Source organism: Podarcis filfolensis (genome assembly GCF_964270895.1).
Source record: "Podarcis filfolensis genome assembly, chromosome: 5".
Lineage (NCBI taxonomy): Eukaryota > Metazoa > Chordata > Lepidosauria > Squamata > Lacertidae > Podarcis > Podarcis filfolensis.
The window spans coordinates 98,434,075-98,452,767 of NC_139608.1; the positions used below are offsets into that span (position 1 = coordinate 98,434,075).

The 18,693-nt window shown below is 42.1% G+C and overlaps 1 protein-coding gene across 1 annotated transcript in view; it reads left to right on the forward strand.

The window, feature by feature from the left end:
- PPARA (peroxisome proliferator activated receptor alpha) overlaps window positions 1-16,529 on the forward strand; it is a 32,677-nt gene extending 16,148 nt beyond the window's left edge. The window contains exons 3-8 of the mRNA XM_083615822.1: window positions 364-612; window positions 1,224-1,384; window positions 6,444-6,582; window positions 9,282-9,484; window positions 14,776-15,223; window positions 15,854-16,529. Of these exons, the coding sequence (XP_083471948.1) occupies window positions 375-612; window positions 1,224-1,384; window positions 6,444-6,582; window positions 9,282-9,484; window positions 14,776-15,223; window positions 15,854-16,101 (1,437 nt within the window). The 5' untranslated portion in view covers window positions 364-374 and the 3' untranslated portion in view covers window positions 16,102-16,529. The remainder of the gene's footprint in view (window positions 1-363; window positions 613-1,223; window positions 1,385-6,443; window positions 6,583-9,281; window positions 9,485-14,775; window positions 15,224-15,853) is intronic.
- Window positions 16,530-18,693: the final 2,164 nt, after the last annotated feature.

The window sequence follows — 18,693 nt, forward strand, 5'->3', positions numbered from 1 at the left end:
CATTCCATAGGAATGTTGAGTCCATGACTTTTCACTTCTATGAAAAAGCAACATGTGAATACAGTGGTACCTCGGGTTAAGAACTTAATTCGTTCCAGAGGTCTGTTCTTAACCTGAAGCACGTTCTTAACCTGTTATACGTTGGAAGAGGGGTAGTGTTATACGGCGAGTATATCCCAAACTCTATATTTTAACTGGAAAAGTTGGGGGTCGTCTTATACACTGGGAAATACGGAAAATTTGAACATGGTTTGCACCATTGATGCTATAAGCTACATCCCTGAGTATTTTGAGAGGGAATCATACAAATATGGCAAATAAGTGGCTCATCTTACCTTGCTAAGATATTTGTTTTGCTTTCAGACGCCTAATAAATGCTGAGCGACATACTTTGCTTCACCGAAATGGTGGACACAGAAAGCCAGCTTTGCCCCCTCCTTCCCTTAAAGGATGAGGATCTTGGTAGTCCTTTATCTGAAGAATTCTTACAAGATATGGATTCCATACAAGAGCTCTCACAGTCTATAAGTGGGGATAGTTCAGGAGCATTAAGTGTAACAGACTTCCAGTCACTGGGAAATGGAGCTGGGTCTGATGGATCAATCATCACAGGTAAGAATGTTATTATCTAGAATGGATTTAATCAGATTTTGTTTTAATGTATGGCAGCAACCTTTTATGTACCCTTATCACACCTAATACAATTTGAAATACTAGGTTTGCTATATTGCTGAAACATGATTTGGGATTTGTGTAAACCAGGGGTCATCAGTGTGTCCACCAGTACCCCCAAGGGACCTGCAAAAGAAACCCACTATGCCCAAGAGACTGTTTCTCTCGTTGCTCAGCTCTTGCCTCTTCTGTTTAGAACTCCCCGGCTTAAACAGGGGTTGCCAAGATGGGACAGGCACGCTCAGCCATAAACTTGATTGGTAGACACAATACAGTGTGCTTGTCTATTATTTATTAGAACCCTTTTCTTCCATACTCCACCCACCCATCCTCTATAAGTTCAGCTGCCATCAGAATTCCATATTTTCTCACAGGTTCCTGTCATGCAGTTGGAAAATAGTAATTTCTTTTAATTCACAGATATATATTCTTTTGCTTAAATAGGTGCCTCTCAAATATTTTGAGTTGTCTTGTTTAGCTTCCAAACTTATAGGCTTTCAGTCACCTGAGTTTGCTGTTTGTATTTGCTAACTTTTTTTTTTAACTTTCAGACTCTCTCTCGCCAGCATCCAGTCCCTCGTCTGTGAATTTTTCCACAGTTTCGGGTAGCAAAGATGAACTGCCAAGTGCATCGTTAAATATTGAATGTAGAATATGTGGAGATAAAGCTTCAGGCTACCATTATGGAGTCCATGCTTGTGAAGGTTGTAAGGTACTGTCCACAATATTCTCTGCATAACAATATTCCAGAATAGCAAATTAATTACTTTAGAGCTGTTGAATAAAAGTTTTTTTTTAATCTAGAAATTAGTAGTTGGATCTTATTGAGAAGTCCTTTGTGAAGTTAGCAGTCCTAGCTCCATTTACCTGGGAGTAAGCCCCTTTGAATTCAGTAAAGCTAGCTTCTGAGATATGGGGAGAATGTGCTGTAAGTTTCCAAGCATGATTACTTGGAAACAAACTCTATTGACACCCATGTGCCTTACTTCTAATTATTTTTGCTTCAAAGTATAGTGTGTCATTTTTTTACATGAAGATTTTTGGTATTACAACTTAAATGTAAACTATGATTTAAGATGGAAACTACCTTTTCCTGTGCAGCAGGGCACATAACTATGTTGTTTTACTATATACAATTCAGTCAGAAAATTACATTACTGAAAATAGTCTGGAATAAGTTTATAACTACTTTGCTCATAAACCAGGCTTTTGTTTGATGTTTTGAGAATGGTTTTATTTGACCATTTTGTAAATTGGACAATGGCTTCAGCTTTAGTAAGACTTGGCATTCCTCAGTTTGTTCATACCTGAGCACAACTGTAATGGGTTTGGGCAGGAATGTGCTTAAGTGTGGATTGAGGGATAGCCTGGGTTATCCTTCTCCAACCTGGTGCACCCTAGAGGTTGTGGACTACAATGTCCTCCTCCTCCTCCTCCTCCTCCTCCTCCTCCTCCTTCTCTTCTTCTTTGGCAATCACTCGTAGCCAAGTAAGATTGTCTTCCATAAACACGGTTTTAACAGTGAGTCCGTAAGTGACTGTGGAGGCCAATTCTGGATCCACACATCCTTCCACAGTGGGGACATTGGTTTCCAGGCGGGAGTTGATCACGGTGTGGATTTGCAAGGAGTGCCTCCCTCTTAGCATGTTTCTCCCTTGCGTACTGAGTTTGAGTGTCTTCAAAGCCCATGACACCTTTGGTAAAGGCTGTTCTCCAACTGGAGCGCTCGCAGGCCAGTGTTTCCCAGTTGTCACTGTTTATACTACATTATTTTAGATTTGCCTTGAGAGAGTCTTTACACCTCTTTTGTTGACCACCAGCATTACGCTTTCCATTTTTTAAGTTCAAAATAGAGTAGTTGCTTTGGAAGACGATCATCAGGCATCTGCACAACATGATCCGTTCAACAAAGTTGATGTTGAAGAATCATTGCTTCAACACTGGTGATCTTTGCTTCTTCCAGTATGCTGATACAAGTTCGCCTGTCTTCCCAAGTGATGTGTAAAATTTTTCGGAGAAACCACTGATGGAATCTTTCAAGGAGTTGGAGATGGCATTTATAAGTGGTCCATGTTTCACAAGCATATAGTAAGGTTGGCAGTACAATAGCTTTGTAAACAAGCATTTTGGTTTCCTTGTGAATCTCAAACACTCTGCCCTTCAATTGGGAGAAAGGCGCACTCGCAGAGCTCAGGCGATACCCTTGTGGAAAGATAGGTAGGAGAAGTGATCAACATTTTCCAACGTTACACCATTGAGTTGGATTTGTGGCACTGCAGAGGGGTTATTTTGTACTTGCTGGTGCAGCACTTTGATTTTTTTGGATGTTGAGTGATAGGCCAAGCTTTTTGTAAGCTTCTGCAAAGATATTTAGGATCGTGTGGAGGTCATCCTCTGAGCGTGCACACACTACGTTGTCATCAGCATACTGAAGTTCTATGATGGAAGTTACGGTAACCTTACTCTTTGCTTTCAGCCTGCTCAGATTGAAGAGCTTTCCATCTGTTCGATATATGATTTCTACTTCGGTGGGGAGTTTCCCTTCGACAAAGTGTAGGATCATGGCAATGAAAATAATGGAGTTGGGGCAATAACACAACCCTGTTTAACACCTGATCCCACTGTGAATGATGCACTTTGAGAGCCATTGTTATCTGTGATTGTTGCTGTCATATTACCATGGAGGAGCCGAAGGATGTTTACAAATTTATCTGGGCAGCCAACTTTCAGAAGGACAGTCCACAGGGCATTACGATCTACAGTGTTGAAAGCCTTAGTCAGGTCAATAAACGCCATATACAGGGGTTGGTTTTGCTCTCTGCATTTTTCTTGAAGCTGTCGAGCGGTGTAAATCATGTCCACTGTCCCCCCAGAAGGCCGAAAACCATTTTGGGATTCAGGAAGGGTCGCCTCGGATATTGTTAAGAGATGGTTTGCTAAGATCCTTGCAAGAATTTTGCTAGCTGCAGCTAATAGAAAGATGCCTTGATAGTTTCCACAATCAGTTCTGTCACCTTTTTTAAAAGAGATTGATAATTTTGGCATCCCAAAAGTTTGCTGGGATTTCTTCTCTTTCCCAGATTTTTTTGATGAGCTTGTGAAGTTGTTGTGTAAGTTCAATTCTGCCCACTTTGAAGATTTCAGCCAATAGTTTGTTCACAGGCTGCAATAATGGATGTTTTTAGCTTGGTCCAATGTTCCTCAATGGTATCAGGGAATTCTGAATGCAGATGGTCCTTAAGAGTCGTTTTGAAGCAATCCCACTTAATGGGATCTTGAAGCACTTGAGTGTTCATTTTGCACCTTGGTTTTCTTCCTTGTAGCCTGCATTGAGGTATAATTTTGATAACCATCATGGAGCGTATTAGTTGGTGATCTGTCCAGCAGTCGTCGGTGCTCGTCATAGCCCTGGTAAGGAGCACATCATGGCGATCTTTAGCACGGACAATAACATAGTCTAAGACAGCGGTTCTTAACCTGTGGGTCCCCAGATGTTGTTGGACTACAACTCCCATCATCCCTGAGCTCTGGCCTTGCTAGCTAGGGGTGATGGGAGTTGTAGTTCAACAACATCTGGGGACCCACAGGTTGAGAAAGGCTGGTCTAAGAGGTGCCATCATACCTCCATCAAATGTCCATCATACCTGACCATTGGCCAGGCTGGCTGGGGCTCATGGAAATGTAGTCCAGAATCTGAAGGGCACCAGGTTTCTTGGGGAGGCTGGCTTTAGCATACAATACATTATGAAATGAGTATCATAATGCTTTTACTGACAGATAATTGAGAGATTTGTACTGGGGCAAAATAAGGATTCATCTAGTAGCAAAGCGAGCTAAAGAACTGGAAATTAAGAAAAATGGGAAGTGGCTATGAAAAATGCCATATAAAGAATTATTGGTACACATGCCTCATGCGATCTATTTTAACACTATGCTATTAACTCAAAGTATCTCATGTGACTTGTTATGTTCAGAGCTCCATAAACTTGGGCAGACCTTGGTAACCAAGGCAAAACTTGTAATTGAGATCCTGCTGGAACGGATTTATGCATATCTACTCAGAAACAAGTCTCACTGTGTTCAGTGGGGCTTACTTATAAGTAAGTGTGCTTTGGACTGCAGGTATGCATAAATTTGGGCTGTTGGCCCCTGACCTCTTGCTGTATCTTCCATACAATATCAGGGCCCATTGCCTGCTTCCCTCCTCGGCCTTCCAAGTCTGTAGCTGGAGACAGGATGGCAGGGTTTCCACAACCTACACTAGGCATTGGAGGAGCTTGGAAAACCAGGTTAACTGTGGGAATAGTTTCTGCCATGCTTTTATGCTGAGAATAGTGTTAGAGGAGGGCAGCAGGATCTTGTATAGTGGCACCATGCAACCCAAACAGCCACTCCTGCTTTCCCCTCTGGGACTTGTTTTGCTGGTTGGCTGGGTGTGGAAACACTTGGCCTGCCTCTGCTGCTTGCCATTCATATGGCCGTTGGTGGTTGGTGGCAGAGGCACTCCTGCCCACAGCTTTGCTCAAACATCTGCCTCCACCTTTCTCCTTAGAAAAGGAATGCTTTGGCTAATATTGGCAGGGGGTGACAGAGGCTTTTGGAGTGCACGGGTCTCCCTCCGGCCAAACAGCAGCTCCTTTCTAGCTTTGAGCTGGAGAGGTGGGTGGGAATCATTTCTCATAATTGCATCTCTAAAACTTGGTGCAACTGTGTGGGATGTTTTACCACCTTCGCTTCATCAGACTTGCCTTTGGGGAGTTGGCAGAGCTGCAGAAGGTTGTTGAATAAGATTTGCATTAATTGTGTTGGAATTTACCTGTGTAAAGTTGGAAGTCTGTTTTCTGATAAGACACAATAATTTAGGTTCCCACATGTCTTAATTCTGTAAAAGCTTCAAATATCCCAATTATTTCATGTAATCTAAGCAAATAATTTGAGTGGTGGTGTAATTTAGTGGACAGTTCGTTTGGAATTTAAGATTGGATTGAAATTGCTAGATTCCTATTCTAATAAGGGCTAGAGATAGTTTAAGAGAACTGAATGTGGTTTGAGAGAGTTATCCCTGCACAAAATGTGTACACACATTTTTGTCCAGCTGAGGCTTCCATTGACTCTATCTATCTACAATTTTTAAAGCCCTGGCAAAACCAGAAATGATGGTGGGAATAATAAAAACAAAGAGTCCTTTGGCACCTTAAAGACTAATACCTACATTGGTTCATAAGTTTTTATAGACTACAGTCTACTTCATCTGATGTACAAAGTATTATCCTGAGTAGCAGATATGTCGGAAGGAAATGAAATGCAAAAATGTATGGATGCTAATAATGGTCTTATAAACAGGGATCATACACAAAGGAACATAATTTATAACACAGACATCCTTATACTACTAAACCAGTTACCATGTAAATTATCCTTTAGGTAAGGTATTGAACAGATCCACTGAAAACATTCACAACCTGAGTATATATCAGGTTAGCCATAGGTGTTAGCCATAGGTTCATCAGAGCAAGGAGGAGTTTCACAGTGTAGTATTATGTGTAAATTAATATTTTACATAAAATTTGCTACCATTACTCTTAACATCTACATACTGTATAGCTGAATGGGGGGGGGATGTATAGAACGATCCTAGACATTTTTACTTGGAAGTAAGTCCTACTGTCTTGAAGTGTTTTCTCATAAAAAACAGGTTTAGGATTGTAATGCATTTCAAATATAAGAAGCTTTTATTATATGCTAATGTCTGGTCTTTAAACTTTTCACAGGGCTTTTTTAGGCGAACAATCAGACTAAAACTTATATACGACAAGTGTGATCGCAACTGCAAAATTCAGAAAAAGAATCGAAATAAATGTCAGTACTGCCGTTTTCAAAAGTGCCTTTCAGTTGGAATGTCTCATAATGGTAGGTAAGAGTGACCATAATTTTTGTTTTACTTCAACAAAAAAATAAGTTGGACAGTGATTCTACATGGATAGCTGGTACGACATCTTATGCAAATACAGGACTGAAGCAAACATGGTTTGGATTCATATGCTCCCATCCAGATATGGAATACATTTTCTGCTCATGCAAATATTGTTCTGTATCTTGTCCTAGAAAAGTCAAATCCAAAGTTGATGGTCTACTTGTACAAACAGAAACATGAGAACTGCTATAGGAACCAACTAAGTATAACACTGCATGAATGTTTGCACAAGCATTTATTGAATGCTAAGTTCCTTCTGTTCTCCAGTCTTCGGATCTAGTTTGATGTCAGAAGGTGAAGAAACACAGAATTGTTATGAGCAATTCCAGATATTGCAAGGTAGCAAAGGGAAAAGAATGGAATCATCGTAGAGTTGGAAGGGACCCCAAGGATCATCTAGTCCAATCCCCTGCAATGCAGGAATCTCATCTAAAGCATCCAAGACAGATGGCCATCTAACCTGTGCTTAAAAACCTCCAAGGAAGGAGAGTCCACAACCTCCCGTTGGAGTTCGTTCCATGGTTGAACAGCTCTTACTTTCAAAAAGTTATTTCTGATGTTGAGTCAGAATCTCCTTTCTTGTAACTTGAAACCACTGGTTTGAGTCCTACCCTCCAGAGCAGAAGAAAACAAGCTGGCTCCATCTTCCATGTGACAGCCCTTTAGATATTTGAAGATGGCTATCATATCTCATCTAAGTCTCCTCTTTTCCAGGCTAAACATACTCAGCTCCTTCAACCGTTCCTCTTAAGGCATGATCTCCAGATTGTCTTGGTTGCTTTGGTTGGTTGGATTAATTGTCTTGGTTGCTTTCCTCTGCACACATTCCAGCTTAAACTGTGGTGCCCTTTTTCCAGGATGATGAGGAACCATTAATGAATACACTTTGGGTTTGGACAGTCAACCAGCTACAAATCCACTTAACAGTTACCTCATTCAACCCACATTTTGCCAGTTTCATCACAAAGAATACCATGGGGGGCTTCGCCAAAAACCTTCCTGAAATCAAGATACACTATGTGCACAGCATTCCTCTGATCCACCAAGCTTGTAACTCCATAAAAAAGAAAAAAGAGATTTGTCTGACATGACTTGTTTTTGAGAAACCCTTGCTAGGTCTTAGTAATCACATCATCCTTTTCTAAATGCTCACAGACCGACCATTTGATTATCTATTCTAGGACCTTTCCTGGTATTGAAGTCCACTGGTTGGTAGTTACCTGCTCCTTTTTTCCCTCATTTTTGAAAATGGGGACACCATTTGCCCACCTCCAGTCTGCAGAGACTTCACCTGTTTTCCAAGAATTCTCAAACATCATAGACAAAGGCTCTGAGATTACATCTGCAAGCTCCTTTAGTACCCTTGGATGCACCTTATCAGGCCCTGGAGATTGGAATTCATTTAAAGCAGCTTGGTGTTCCCTTGCCACCTCTTTTCCTATCTTGGGCTACAAGCCTCTAATCAGTTTCAAACTATTCATGTATTGAACACTGTAGTTAAAATTCATTCACAAATTTCAGTGTAAAATTGCTACAATAGGACACAGAATGTTGCTAGGTCTGAATCTGAAGGTGCACCATTCTGAGATAACACCAATGACTGAATCAGTGTTAGGTTCTGCTTCAGTTGTTGCACTGTTTGTGTGCTGTTGGTGCAGATGGGAATTCAGTTTAGGGAGGGACAGTACTGGTGGCTGCTATATTGGACTGCGGTCTGGTTGGTGATAAGGTAAAAGGTAAAGGTACCCCTGCCCGTTCGGGCCAGTCTTGCCAGACTCTAGGGTTGTGCGCTCATCTCACTCCATAGGCTGGGAGCCAGCGCTGTCCGCAGACACTTCCGGGTCACATGGCCAGCGTGACAAGCTGCATCTGGCGAGCCAGCGCAGCACACGGAAACGCCGTTTACCTTCCCGCTGGTAAGCGGTCCCTATTTATCTACTTGCACTTAAGAGTGCTTTCGAACTGCTAGGTTGGCAGGTGCTGGGACTGAATGACGGGAGCGCACCCCACCACGGGGATTCGAACCACCGACCATGCGATCGGCAAGTCCTAGGCACTGAGGTTTTACCCACAGCACCACCCTCTTCTTCTCACTATACCACACATCACTCTGCGCCTCATTGTTGCCCCTTTTTCTTTCCCTTCTCTACAGGTTTCTCCAAAGCCTCATCTTTCTTCCATCCATTTATTCTGTCTCTGTTTTTGCAGTGTTTCTTTCCTCTTCACACGCTTTCTCTAAGCCTTCTTTCTCAGTTTAGCTGCAGCTTTCCAGCAATTCACATAATTAAGGAGTTGTGGGTTAGCTACCCACAAAGGCTGTAAAAACTGTGGCACTGCTACCATGTGCTTCTTAGTAAAAGGAGATGATGCATTGATGCAGTCATTCTCCCACTTCTGATGGACTTGAGTAGACCTTCCCCAAAAAGATGTGGGAACGAGCTGCAGACCCGGTATCTTGAATTCTTTATGGGGTCACAAATAGATAGGAATGGGGTCTCAGCCTGTGGGGCTAGTTTACTCCTTGTGCTGCTGTTGCTAGGATCCTGGTAAGCTAGTATTTGAGCTTAAGATCAGGCTTACAACTGGAGAACAAATGTTTGTGCTGTTCCGCTTTAAATGCATGTTTTCTCCTCAGCGATTCGATTTGGACGGATGCCAAGGTCAGAGAAGGCAAAGTTGAAAGCTGAAATTCTAACAGGTGATCATTGTATAGAAAATTCTGAAATCGCAGATCTTAAATCACTCGCCAAGAGAATTTATGAAGCGTATTTGAAAAACTTTAATATGAACAAGGTCAAAGCCAGACTCATACTTGCAGGAAAAACCAGCAACAATCCAGTAAGTATTTGCCATCATAAAGTTTAAAAATAGCAAACTAAGCAAATGGTGAACTAATGTGTATATAAGACAAGTAAAAGCACTTCTAAGAACTGCGGATGGAACCGGCTGTATTAGAAGAGGCATTTCCCATTCTCTCTCTCAGGAGGAGGTGCTTATTTGGTGACATGCATTATGGAAATTTCTTCAAAGTATATTAGTTTATTTCAGTGCAAATTTATGCATAAAATGACTAATTGCTTGATCTGTTAAAACCTTTGTATGAGCAAATTTTATTTTAATCTGGAGGCAGCCTTGTTATTATTTTTTGTTTATTTTGAGGATATGTACCCCACCTTTAACAAGTTTTCTGGACAGTTTACATAAAGTTAAAAAGACAGTAAAACAAATAAAAGCAGAAAGATAAAAATTGCACAGTATAAAAGAGCAGCATGAAAGTAATACTTAAAGAGAGTGTGCTCTGGATACTTTTGTAAATGGTGAGTTAAACCCACACCAATCGTTCTGAGCAGCTTGTGACGAAAGCTTTCCTAAGGTTTCCTAAGCTTTCCTTCGTAACTTCTGGCATTTTGAAGTATTGTTGCTAGGCAGTTGACTATTGCGTATTTAGCCATTTTCATAGAAGTATACAGCTGAACTGGCCAGTCTCATACCACGTAACCTCTTCAACTGCTTTTAAGCAAATGAAAAAGAAATAAAGGACATGGGGACACACACACCCCTTGTCGTGTTGCCCATAGATGAGTATGAAAAGTTGCAGCCTGTATGCTGAAATGGTCCCTTTTACTTTTGAGCCTGTTGTTCTATGTGGTAGCCATACTAGGCTAGGTGATTTTGCATTGGGGGTGAGAGGGACAGAAGGAAAGGGAGGTGGAAGAGATAAATTGGAGATATGTGAATTTAGAAGTGCTTATCTTTTGGTTGGATCTTGCCCTGAAGGTGGTTTCCCCTGCTCCCCCTCTTTTAGAGAATGTACCATATTTTTCGCCCCATAGGACGCACCGGCCCATAGGACGCATCAAGTTTTTTGGGGGGGAAATAAAGGGGAAAAAAATTATTTCCCCCCCAGGCGCTTGTGGGGCGGGCAGCGGGGAGAAGCGCTCTTCTCCCCGCAGTCCGCCTTCAGACCAGGTCCGGGGACAGCGGGAAGACGCGCTGCGCCTCCCACCTGTCCCCGGAGCTTGCAGGGCAGGCAGTGGGGAGAAGCGCTCTTCTCCCTGCCGCCCGCCTTGAGATCAGGTCCGGGGACAGCGGGGAGACACGCTGCGCCTCCCAGCTGTCCCCGGAGCTTGCGGGGCAGGCAGCAGGGAGAAGTGCTCTTCTCCCTGCCGCCCACCTTGAAATCAGGTCCGGGGACAGCGGGGAGACACGCTGCGCCTCCCAGCTGTCCCTGGAGCTTGCAAGGCAGGCAGCGGGGACAAGCGCTCTTCTCGCCACCGCCCGCCTTCAGATCAGGTCCGGGGACAGCAGGAAGACGCGCTGCGTCTCCCAGCTGTCCCCGGAGCTTGCGGGGCAGGCAGCGGGGAGAAACGCTCTTCTCCCCGCCGCCCGCCTTCAGATCAGGTCCGGGGACAGCAGGAAGACGCGCTGCATCTCCCAGCTGTCCCCGGAGCTTGCGGGGCTGGCAGCGGGGTCTCCCCGCCGTCAGCCTCCAAACCACTTCGGGAGACAGCGGGATGGCAGCGTTCCGCCTCCCTCTGTCCCCCGACCTTGTGGGGCTGGCGCTGGGGCTCTCCTGAAGCCTGGAGAGCGAGAGGGGTCGGTGCGCACCGACCCCTCTCGCTCTCCAGGCTTCAGTGAAAGCCTGCATTCGCCCCATAGGACGCACACACATTTCCCCTTCATTTTTGGAGGGGAAAAAGTGCGTCCTATAGGGCGAAAAATACGGTAAGTTGTAAACGAATCCACTAAAAATACTAAAGGCATAATCCAGCCAAAGTTAAACATCCTTCAACCTCATTCATTTCAAGTCCAGGGTGCTAAATTTACACTGGACAGTTCCTAAAGCATATTTGGCTGTGGGGGGAGGGGAGATCCACTGGGGTGTGTTTGTGGGGGCAGGGGTGGTGCATGAGAGAGCGGGGAGAGATTACTGAATGAACTTCTTTGACTGCATTGGGAAATGATTAACTGGGTTTTAGAAATGACTAAGCTTTCAATACCTTAGTTCTCCAGCAAAAGCAAAAGCAGCAAAGTTTTACAACATTTAGTTTAAAATGGTCTGAAATGGCCTTACCCATTTCTCTCTAATTGTATTTACATCAAACGCAAAAAAATGAACACAGGATTGAAAAGAAAATCGGGATTGTTATTTCACCATTTAAAGGTGGTATGTCTGTTTGAATCAATAGGGAGCTCTTCCGCCCTCATTGCAGTAAAGATTATATTATTTTAAGATCACATGTAACTATGAAAGTATTCAGGCAATGTATGCATATAATAAATTGCTCAGTATTCCACGACTTCTTCTTACAATCCCTGGTGGTACATAGTAACCTGATTTTGAATGGGCAGTTTTCAAAAGTAAGTTGTAATTTTGCGAGAGTTGCTAGAGTGTCAAAGAAAGAAAAATGTGTTGTGTTTTTTTCTTTAATCCACATTAATAGTCCTAATGATGTGGGTTTTCCAGAATAAACTGAATTGGAGTCTTTAGCACACTGAATTGAAATATTTGGTTGATGGGTGCAATTCTATCCAGGATTACTCCGCAACAAATTCAATTAATGGCAATGGGACTTGCTTCCAGATAAATGGGCATTGGATTGTAGTTACGTTTTGCAATCCTGTACTTGCCTTATGCTAGGTGTGCTGATACACCTCTATTGAAGCAGCCTCCAAATCCTATGTCCATGTAGTCAGGAGCAGGGAAGTACAACATCAGGAGAAATAAGCACATCAGAAAAACAACCAAATGCCCACAGCATCTGCAGAAACATTGCCACAGTCTACTATCATGACACACAGGCAGCCAATGAACCTGTACACCCTGCAAGACACGCCCTGCATCGCAACACACACAGTAGTGGAAAAGCACCCTCACTCCAGCAGGCCTCAGTGGCACAGTTAGCAGTGCAATAGCCAAGTGCTTTAAGACCCGCACTACCAGTTGGTACTTCCAGGAGGCTGGAGAAGAGACTTGCCATCATTGCTCTCCCCAACACTTACCTTGTGTTGCTGTCAGCCTCCTCTGGAGGAGAGGTGGGGGAGCCAGCTGATGGCCATCTACCCCTCCCTCTGAGCTGCATTTAAGGCAGGCTCCTGGGAGTGCCGAATCTTTATTGGCAGTTAACTTTTGTTTTGCTTTGTACCTATTCAATGTACCTATTCAACAACCTAGATGGTTGTTGTTACTTATATTGAATTTATTCTGTGTTTGCTAATTTTTTTTGTCGTTTTTGAATTTTCTGACATGTTCTGTATTTTGTATATTCATATTTCTAATACTCTGTATTTGTTTTGAAAGTTTGCTTTAAGCCACTTCAGGCATAGCTCATTGTGGAAAAGCAGCACATGAGTGAACTCAGTCAATGACTCTAGTACTGCCTGTTCAAAGGCATTCCTCCAAACAGAGGCAAAGGTGCTAACATAATTTTCTGGGCAAAGTGCAGTGCAGATCAGATCCTCTACCCTCCCCTCAAAAGATAAGCATATTTGCATAACAATGGAATATGCTAATTTACTTGTGTAGCTGCAGATTTATAAGTAAATAAGTGAGAAGAATAAGTGGTAAGAACCAGGCATAGCTGTCAACTTTTCCCTTTTCTTGCGAGGAATCCTATTCGGAATAAGGGGATTTCCCTTTAAAAAAGGGAAATGTTGACAGCTATGTTACCAGGTCAGGGGACATATTGTCCCCATCTTTTTCCTTTGGTAAATATCAAACTGGTGGGAAACCTTTTTTATATAAGGACCATTGACCCACAGAAAAGATAAATTGAGGCACACACAGAAGTAAAAAGCTATCTGATTGGCAGGATGTCAGCAGGCACAGCTTTTTCATAGTTGTACTTCCATACTAGCAAAAACTTTTGTATTCTTGCTTGCGGCAAATATAGTGCCTCTTCTGTTATCGGTGTTTAAGGCACAAGAGCCCGGCTCTCTCACAATGCCAGTCCTGAACTATAGAAAGATCTCAGGTGCATTATATAATGGCTGTTACTGTGGGTCTGTCATGTAAGGCTGGATACATTTCAAGATAAGGCGTGATATATTAGATGGAGGTGGTGTCGGAGTCAGTATTAAATGGTTAAATGCAAAAGGTATATAGTGTAAGAACGTTGGCTGTGATCACTTTTTAAATATCCCAATGACAATAGCAGTGTTGTCAACACAGATCAAACAAGCACCGTTTCTGTTTCTTTTTTGAGCAAAAAGGTTTTGACCCTTTGACATTAATATGCCCATTTAGGTGTTTATACCAGCACCAGCAGCCTATGCACCCAACCCCCCTATTTTTTTCTGATAGGCAGGGAAACTTTTTCCAACTCAACCATTATCCTGATCTTTATAGACTTTTTCTTTTTGATTTTTATATATTTTTTAAAAATATAAAACACCCTAATATTTTAAATTGTTTTTATAGGGAAATAAATGCATGTGCGAGACCCCCAACCAAACTTGTGTGATATCTCCATGTGCTCCTGCTCCCTTCCCCACACTAGTTGTCTTGTTTCCTCCTCCCTCAAGACCCAATACAATCATTTTTTTCATTGACTATTTTGAATGCTGCTTGTGCAATGAACAGGTGGCTTGGCTGACAAGCCCCTCACTGAAGGTGCTTTGAGTGCTTTCTCCTACGCATTCATAACTCTTCCTCTACCCCTCCTTGTGTGCAGTCCCCATGCTCACAGATGTCTCCCTCTTGCTTGTGGGTGTGGGCATTTTGGTTACAAAGCCATTAGCTTGTGCCTTCCATCTGCGGCTCTCTTTGCCTTCTGAGAATATGCCCCTGTGGGGTTGGGATGCCGTTGTGAGATGTGGTGCCCAAAGCTGTGGGTTCCAAACCATTGTCTTACAAGCTTACTACCATACAAGCAAATCCACATGGGGCAAATGCTTCTGGTGGTGTCATCCTACAGTGTATTCATTACCTCTTTCAAAATGCTGAATGTTCTTGAAACAATTTTTTACATTGGTGGATCCCATCTTCCATTAAACCTGGTTCTGAAGACACACCTTCAGTAGGGGCTTTAATTATATTTGTTTTGTTCCTCTTAATATCTTAGTATATTCCATTGCTATTAGTATATTTGTAAATAGTTAACATATTTACTTTTACTATCTCTTTGTAGCCATTTGTTATACATGATATGGATACGTTGTGTATGGCAGAGAAGACACTGGTGGCAAAACTGGTAGCCAATGGAATACAAAACAAGGAGGCAGAAGTTCGAATTTTCCACTGCTGCCAATGTACCTCCGTCGAAGCTGTAACAGAACTTACAGAATTTGCCAAATCCATCCCTGGCTTCTCTAACCTAGACTTGAATGACCAGGTGACGCTATTAAAATACGGAGTTTATGAAGCCATTTTTGCCACATTAGCCTCTGTAATGAACAAAGATGGAATGCTAGTAGCCTACGGAAATGGTTTCATAACTCGAGAATTCCTCAAAAGTTTAAGGAAGCCATTTTGTGATATCATGGAACCGAAGTTTGATTTTGCAATGAAATTCAATGCATTGGAGTTAGATGACAGTGATATAGCTCTTTTTGTGGCTGCTATAATTTGTTGCGGAGGTAAGACTTAAAGCTTCTATACCTATGTATTCTAATTAGTGATTATCTCCATTTATACTACCTCCCCACCTTTCCACAATAGTATTCAGGGCAGCTAACAATAGCAATAAAACAATTATTTAAGCAAGTAACAGTAAGATAAAGAATATAACAGTAGATTTTGGGTGGTTGAGAAACAGATGGAAAGATTGGAATATTTCTTGCATTATACTGTGCAGAATGAATGATTAGCTGCTCTTCCTCATGAACCTCGTATGAATTTTACCTTTCCCTGTTTCTAGTAATTTCCTTTCATAAGTTGTTTGAGTTGGTTGAGAGCAAAAATGGACAAGAGGATAGCTGTAAATGACAAGGTAAAACAGTTTAACAGATCAAAAACATGTTTTTGTCTGTTTAAAAGCTGCTTTCTGTTTATATTGGTCTCGTGGTTTGTGGCTGTATGAGGATTTGAAGCGGGTTTTCCCTAGTCTAGCAGTCTTAAAAACTCTACTACCCTCATTCTTGCAGTTAACATTAGGGAGAGGGTCTTTTAGTGGGTCTTTCAGTAAGGTCTTAAGCAAATATAATTTATGGTCACAGATTAACTCTTCTACAATAACTTGATGCGCTTTTTTTTGTTTTGGTGAACAGATCGCCCTGGCCTTGTAAACATAAGACACATTGAAAAGATGCAGGAGAGCATTGTGCATGTACTGAAACTTCACTTGCAGAACAGCCATCCTGATGACATCTTCCTTTTCCCAAAGCTTCTACAGAAAATGGCCGACCTCCGACAGCTTGTCACAGAACATGCTCAGCTTGTTCAGATTATCAAAAAGACTGAATCTGATGCACACTTACATCCTTTACTACAAGAAATCTACAAGGATATGTACTAAGGCTGTTTTTTGTTTTGTTTTGTTTTTTGTTTCGTATGACGTGAAAATACAAAAGCAATAGATGGGAGCAAACTGCTTTGCACAGTTCTCTCTGTTGTGCTTTTATTTCAAAGCATTAGTGAGCTAAAAGGTAGGTAACTGCAATATCATATTTTTCTTGCCAGGAGTTATTTTTAAGTACTTAAGAGAAACTGTACAGTATGTATAAAAAATGGCAATAAGCTGTGATTGACTTGAAATTTGGGCAACAGTGGTAACATCATTTAAAGTACATCTGAACTTACTAACAACATACACTTCTTCTGAAGTTTCTGCACTTTTAAGCCTTTCTCCCATCATCTTCATTACTGTAAGAAAGCTAGGAGTTTTGGCCAGGATCCAAAAGCTTTTATGTGATGTCCATTTAAGCTTTAACAGTGTTTCTCCAACAGCAGTCCTCCGTGCTTTGTGGTGAGTTGCATTTTGAAACTCAAAGGTGTTTCAAAAGCAGATTGGGATTTGACATGGTGGGGGCAGAGATGTCTGCCATTGAAATAAGTCATATGCTACTGGTCATACCCTATCCCTTAAATCAGGGATAGCCAATATTGTATTCTCCAGATGTTGTGGACTACATCTCCCATAAGCCCCAGTCAGCATGACCAAAAGTCAGAGGTAATGTGAATTGTGGTCCACAATCCACCTGGCCCAGCGGGCGAGGCCCACACTCACCCAGCCCTACTGAAGAGCCTCCTCATGAGGCCAGAGGAACATCGCCCGGCTATTGTTTTATTATTTATTGATTTAATATGCTGTACACCGCTTTGAGGTTTTTATTAAAAATATAAAGCGGTATAGAAATTTTAAAAATAATAAGATAAAATATCTGAAGGGCACCCTAGTCACTAGCCCTGCATCTAAAGTACAGTAAGCCCGCAATTTATGCTGGGGTTATGTTCTGGGGATTGCGCTTAAAGCCAAAATTGTGTATAGTCAAAGTACATTGGGCTCCCACACTGGCGGGTAGGATTGCCAAAGTCTTTTCCCCCAGATGTCTGCCCCCCTTTTATTTATTTTTATTTTGGCCAAGTGCGTAAAACTGAATGCGCACAAGCTGAAAGGTAAATAAATTGTAGGCTTATTGTAGTTTCTTTAGATCCTGTCCCTACCTCGATTGTTTTCCATAAAGGATGCATTTTTTAAAAGCTCTCTTCCTACTTAAGGCTGCAATCCTATGCACAATTTCTGGGAAATAAATTCCACAGACGTCACTGGGACTTGTGTAAGATTGCTGTGTTGTTTTATTTATTTAACTGAAATGAAATCCCATTGGCATGTCAAAGCCATTGTGATATTGGGAAATATATTTAATGATGTGCAACCAGGCCCTCCCTCTTCCATGGTTCATGCCAAACTGCTTATTTCCAGTCAGTTATGCAGGATCAATACACAACATTAAAAAGCCTTATAGTCATGCAGAGCCAATTCATAATTTCTTGTGTATTCTGGCACTTGAGTTTGAATTTGAAACATTGAATTTCTAAAACAGCTCTGCTCTGGGCAAACTTCATGTTAATCTGCTGTTTAGTCTTATAGTGAACCATAGATACAACAAAGTTGATGTATCTGACAGAATGTTGCTTCCATACAGCACTGAAACAAGGAATAGGAGTCAGAGTAGTGTGTTGTTTGGACTTGTGGATAATTTTCTAATTCAGTGCCCTTTCTTCACTACTGAAGCAATAACACGGGGGGGGGGGGGACCGCATAGAGGCCAAGGTGTTGCAATACTGTAACCTAGATAAGTAGCTTATTAAGGTTATGTTTAAGCCAGACGCTCAGCACTAATGCAAGTTGTTACACATAGTTTTGTATTCTATAGACAAAAACCGATCATATAGGTCTCCCTCTCCTGGAACCCTGAGAACTCTTTTTGGGGTGGGGGCTAGAAATCTCATTCAGATATCTCAGAACTTTCACCATTCTACAGTTGCCAGGGTTTTTTGGAGAAAGTGATAACCTTTAAAATGGTATCAAACATGTCTGCAGTGTAGATATGTCCCTAGAGCTCTTTATATCAGATGCATACACAACTTCTCACAACAGTGTTTCCTTTGAGGATCATTTTTAATGGATGCACATGAAAGGCTGCAGGTATTACAAAAACTATGCTGGGGTATGTTTGTTTTTAATTCATTGTATTTCTAGGTGCGTGCATTTGATGTTTTTAAATACTACTATTTTATAAGCTAGGGACACGGGTGGCGCTGTGGTCTAAACCACAGAGCCTAGGACTTGCCAATCAGAAGGTCGGCGGTTCGAATCCCCACGATGGGGTGAGCTCCCGTTGCTCGGTCCCTGCTCCTGCCAACCTAGCAGTTCGAAAGCACATCAAAATGCAAGTAGATAAATAGGTAAACGGCGTTTCCGTGCGCTGCTCTGGTTTGCCAGAAGCGGCTTAGTCCTGCTGGCCACATGACCCGGAAGCTGTACGCTGGCTCCCAGGGCCAATAAAGCGAGATGAGCGCCGCAACCCCAGAGTCGGGCATGACTGGACCTAATGGTCAGGGGTCCCTTTACCTTTTATTTTATAGGCTACACACTGCAACTAGT